We start from the raw sequence: 5,688 nt of genomic DNA on the forward strand, positions 1-5,688 counted from the left end.
GCGACACTAATTATACCTATTTAGGAATATTAAACAATTTTTGTTGTGAGGAGAGGTTGGATTGTACTTAAAGAACAAATGTTGTTGGCTCTCAGGTTTGTTGCTGTTAGGTACCAGCTGAGGATCTGTGCCTAGAAGGTGGTAAATAACAAATAATGCTGTAAAGTGCCAGCATTTTTTTTACTTTTTGTGAATGTAGAATGCCAAATGCTGCCTTAATAACCAAAGCGTTTGACCTGTTTTTTTTTTCCCAGTTGTTTCATAGTTACCCCTTGGAGTTCTGCAGTCATGTTTCAAGTTGGCTCACAAGCACAAATGTGTGGCTATAGAACTTGTCATCTTGTTTAGATGAGGCAGTAGTGAAATGCAACACTATGTGGATGTAAGTCTGTAGAAAGTACTCTTCAACATTTCATGCTTTGCTCTATATTCTCTTCAACACAGCTGGTGAAAAATGGCTGAAAATGGAGATGGTGAAAACATGTCTATTTTGGAAAGCAAAATCTGTCAGCAAATTGAGGTGAGTTGAATTTATAGTTTGGGATCTGGATTGAGATGAGTTTTGGAGATATTCCTTGGTAGGGACTTGGCTAATGGGAAATTAACTTCATAGGGAGTTAGATCTGAATCTGCAGCTCTTTTAAAAAATTTATGTCACAGGTCTATGATAGGCATTCAATACTTTTAAGATAATTCATAATTGTAGTCTAAATTGGAAGTTATACTTGTCTAGATTTGCCTGTAAGACCACCATTCAAAACCACAAAAGTCTTAACTTGCTAGTGTTTCAGGTGCTATAGCAAGTGAATGTGTCATTAAACAGTTTATTACTACGGTCACTGGGGTTATTAAATCTATGCAAATAGGAAGATGCATTTGAATTCTACATGTCTTTATTTTTTTTTTTGAAAAAATCCTCCTACTCAGGAATCTGCTGGTCAAAATATTAGCACAATTCATAACTTGCTGTTACAATTTACTGCTTTGTTATTTATTGCTAAAAATTACAACTAAACTTAGGTGCCTACTTTAACTATTTCTCACTCTAGAGGCTTGGAGGGTTGCCCTACAATGGAAAACTGAGCACATCACTTAAAATGACATCTAAACCAACCCTGTTTTCCTAAAGGACAAAAATAGAGCTGCATGTGAATCCCCTTTAGTATATGGAGCTGTAGTCATTATTTGTAGAGGGAAAAAGCCACCCCAAAATAAACACCAAAAAAAGAAACAGAGAGCGAGTTTGAGGTATACTAGAGGGAGAGGTATTGTAAAACTTGCACTGACTTTTTAAAGCACAGTTATATTGGTGGAAGGATTTCAGCTTCTCCTCTATGGCTTTAAGTATTTGATCCTAGTTAGATGACTGCCAGTAAGCAGAAGAATCTAACTTGTCTGTCTTGTACTGAACTGAGGAATTTATTGACTATGTGATGCTCTGCTCCTCCCACGCTGAATGTCATCAAAATGAGAACATAGTAAACAAAAATAAAACCAAAATTTTAATCTTTCAGTATTGGCTTGAGTAATACCTAGAAACTCTAATCTAGGTATATGATTTCTCAAGTGTGGCAAATACAATATTCTTGCTTATTCATGCCTTAAAGAAGGACTGAAACCTGGTGACAGATTTGACTTTTGAGTCCTCAGAGCTTGTTCTGGTTGATCAGTAATTATGTTTAACAGAGTAATCTTCATGCCTTTCCTAAACAAAACTGCAGTCTACCTTTTCCTCATTATTTCCACTGCCTGACACACTGGGTTTTTGAGACCTTACATCTTGCAGCTAACTTTTCCACAAATATGATGTTAAAGCAGGAAGTAATAATTTCTAATTGTTCAGATTCATGACTTTTGATATGTCTCAATCCTTTGCAGTAAGCTGTCATATGAAATTGAGCTTTAAAGACGGAATGTTCAGTGACAACTCTCTCTCCCCACTCCACTCTCCCTTATTTTTTTCAGTACTATTTTGGCAATCACAATCTACCAAGAGACAAGTTCCTAAAGGAACAGATCAAACTAGACGATGGCTGGGTACCTTTAGAAGTAATGATCAAGTTCAACAGGTAAAGCAAAGTACAACTAATTTGTATGAAAGCACAGCTTTCAGCTACTCATCTCTATTTGGGACCAAATGTCCCTGGTCTGCACGTAAAACTCCAGATGCTGTTGTAACATTGTGCTTGAGCTTTGCCTGTAATAACCTGTGTCTGCTTACTCAATAGGTTAAGTCACCTTTCAAAAGATTTTGGTGTTATTGTAGAAGCACTAAGAAAATCCAAGACTGGTCTAATGGAAATAAACGAAGACAAAACTAAGATCAGAAGATCTCCAAACAAACCCCTTCCTGAATTAAATGACCAGTATAAGGCTGCAATTAAAAACAGATCTGTGTATGTTGTAAGTAGCCTTCTTCCTTTGCTCTGCTGTTCTGCATGACTTTGAAAATCATTTCAGTAAAGCTTGAATTAACTCCTACTAGATAGGTCATAATTTCTGATTAAGTGCCAGTTTATTGCATATAACTGAAGCTTGTTGCTGTTTTGCAGAAAGGCTTTCCCCTAGATGCAACTCTTGATGATATCAAAGAATGGCTTGAGGATAAAGGTCCGGTTGAAAACATACAAATGAGGAGAACACTGCAGAGAACATTTAAGGTAGCTCTTGCGATAAGCAGTTAGACCTGGGGCAGGGATCCTTGCCGGACAGTGTTTTCTGAAGTGACTCTAACGCTGAACGTCTCTTACTGTTTAACAGGGCTCAATATTTGCAGTTTTTGATAGTGTTGAATCTGCTAAGAAGTTCACAGAGATCCCAAACCAAAAGTACAAAGACACAGAGCTGATAGTACTTTTCAAGTAAGTCTGCTTAACTGATGCATGAACTAATAATGGCAGGCGTAGATTTAGACAAGGATCTGGGTTGGCCTGAGAAGTTTCTAGACTGTTTTACAGGTACAGATAGTGGTACCTTTTGGAGACTAGCATCTCGACTCCCAGCGATAATCTCAACTGTTTCTTGGCTACTGCTTGCTTTAAAAAGTAATTCAAATAGAATTCTTTAAGTGATATTAACTTAGCTTTTATTCTGTTGAAGGGAGGAGTATTGTACAAAGAAGAATGAAGAAAGGAAACAAAACAAAGTAGAAGCTAAAGCAAGAGCTAAACAGTAAGTTGTCAGTCATTATCCACTGAAGTGCCTGCTTTTGCTCACCTGACTGCACTTGAACCAGTTCTTAATGAATGTAACTTTCCTACAGGGAAAAAGAAGAAAAACAGAAACAAGCCGCAGATGCCGAAATGGTATGGGTTTCTTGAATCTCTATGCCTGCAAACTATGCAATGCTTGATTTCGTACGGATTTTCAGTCCACACATAACATGCTCCTGCAGCTACATTCTGTAAAGCTAACATGGGATATTCAGAGTTTGAAGTTCTATAATACAGAGCTCTCTCTAGAAAGTCACTTCAGCTTTTCCAGCTAACCCACAGTAAGATCTTGTTTTGTCATGGTATTTAAACAAAATTAGTCTTGAAAATAAGATGAAAGGATCATATCCTGAATTTAAGTTATTCAGCATGTTTACCTTTCAGAAATGATCCTAAATGCACCAAGATGATCGTTCTTCTCTGGTATTTGAAGGATCCAGGGAGGATTTAATCAGCATTATATAGATTTTCAACCTGAGGTGCCAAGCTTCAGGAAACAGTTTTGTAGAATTTAAAAAGTGTAACTGTCTTAGGGGAAAGGAGTTCTAAGTTCTACATAAATGTATCATAGTAAGCAAAAAAACTTTAAAAAGGAAGAAAAGAAAGGGGGGGACATACCAAGCAAGACATGGAGATGAGCATAAATAAGCTACGTAGCAAGAATGCATGGGTTACTGATGGTGCTAAGGAGGGGGTGATTTCAATTGTTTATTTATCACTATCATGTTTTAATAGGATTGAGGATAGGATGAACATTCAAGCTTGTGGGTTTTTTTATTATTCTTTTAGAAGTCTCTAGAAGAAAAGACAGGATGTCTTTTGAAGTTTTCTGGTGATCTGGATGACCAAACATGCAGAGAAGATCTCCATGAGGTATTTTCTCATCATGGAGAAATCAAATGGATACATTTTGTCAGAGGTGCAAAGGAGGTCAGTAGAATCTTGGACAAGAAGTTAAGATCTCTATATTAAAGTTTGAAACTGAATGATTCAATGCTTGTTCTAATAAATAAGAATTTCTTTGAATTGTGGAATTGCAGAGTATTTAAAGAATTAGATTACTTCCATAATTTTTTTTTCAAAAGAACAGGTAAAGGTTCCAGCCTTCTGAGTTCATAAGTTCAAAACTGCCAGTACGAATGTTTGTTAGGACAGTCTGAGGGTTTTGTTTCAATCTGTAAGAGTAATGAAATTGCTGAGGTACCTAACAGCATATGTCGTTCATCATTGTAGCCAAATGCTATTGCAGTAAGATTCAAGTGCAAATGCCACTCTTCTTTTTAAGGGAATCATCCTATTTAAGGATATTGCAAAAGAAGCTCTGGAAAAAGCCAAGGCAGCACACAACGGAAACCTACAGCTTCGGAGCAAGGATGTTACATGGGAAGTGCTAGAAGGAGATGCAGAAAAAGAAGCTCTGAAGAAAATACTGGAAGATCAGCAAGAATTGCTCAAACAGAAAACAAAAGGTCCTCCTTTTCATTGGTTTAAGTATTTATTAACGTCCTAGAAGTAACATTGTGTGACAGTAACTGTAAATAGTGAATACATACTAAACACTAAACGTAAAGCATTCTTTTGAGCTTGTCAGTTAGAAGACAAATGATACAAAGTTCCTGACATCTTTTATCCTCACAGGACGCAAAATGAAAGGAAAAGGAAGAGGGGGAAAGGTACCTCAGGGTGTGCACAAAGGGAAAGTACAGTTTCAGGGTAAGAAGATAAAGTTTGATAATGAAGAGGAAGGTGGCGAAGTTGATACGAAAACAGGTATGTCATTCTGTGTACTGGATGCAGCTTCTTTAGTACATGGAACTATTTTCTGGATAAATATTCATGTTTCTTCCCTGTGTTTCAGATTTGGCCCTACATTGTAGTATTTCTGCCCTTTGTCAGTATCAGCCAAGTAACTGTAAGGGTCTTATCCGTGATTCCTTCCATAACTGTCCAAGAAGTTATTAAAATAATTACTAGCTAGCTGAGGCTGTACTGCAGAGCTGTTCAAGGCATTCTGCATCAAAAAATGGTGGTTGTCAGACATTACATAACTGTGCATATACCCAGTCTTGAGTGGCGAATTTTTTTTCCCTTGAGGATAGGAGAAGAATAATAGTTCTCCATACTGCAGAAGATGAAGAGCGAAGCTTCTGCTCACTCTGTCCTGCTTAAACAAAACATAGTGAAACCTCCTGTGAGATTGTATTCCTTCATCTTCTTACGTGCTCTCCTGCACTAAAGTTATACAGGGAAGAAGCTCTTAAAAGTTGGTATTTTAGAACATCTGAAAAGTTTAAGTCACAGCAATAAATAAACCCTCTAGCATAGCAGTGGCTTTGGATAAACTAGGACTCGTCCTTGAACTTACATGGTAGGAAGTGTTTGGTTTTTTTCAGAAGATTTCTGAAATGCTTTCCTTTACCATAAATCACTACATGTTCAATCTTGCAGAACCAACAAGTCCCAAGAAGAGACCACT

General features: G+C 37.1%; 1 protein-coding gene across 1 annotated transcript; it reads left to right on the forward strand.

Annotated features, from left to right (window-relative positions):
• Nucleotides 1–441: 441 nt before the first annotated feature.
• SSB (Sjogren syndrome antigen B (autoantigen La)) lies at nucleotides 442–5,683 on the forward strand (the record flags this gene model as incomplete). Its single annotated transcript, XM_009865175.1, has 11 exons — nucleotides 442–520; nucleotides 1,966–2,069; nucleotides 2,229–2,403; nucleotides 2,553–2,660; nucleotides 2,761–2,861; nucleotides 3,100–3,171; nucleotides 3,263–3,305; nucleotides 4,002–4,142; nucleotides 4,498–4,681; nucleotides 4,851–4,982; nucleotides 5,661–5,683. Coding segments are annotated over exons 1-11 (1,149 nt in total), but the record flags the coding sequence as incomplete, so codon positions are not given.
• Between the last annotated feature and the right edge of the window lie 5 nt (nucleotides 5,684–5,688).

Source organism: Apaloderma vittatum, unplaced genomic scaffold (genome assembly GCF_000703405.1).
Source record: "Apaloderma vittatum isolate BGI_N311 unplaced genomic scaffold, ASM70340v1 Scaffold42142, whole genome shotgun sequence".
Lineage (NCBI taxonomy): Eukaryota > Metazoa > Chordata > Aves > Trogoniformes > Trogonidae > Apaloderma > Apaloderma vittatum.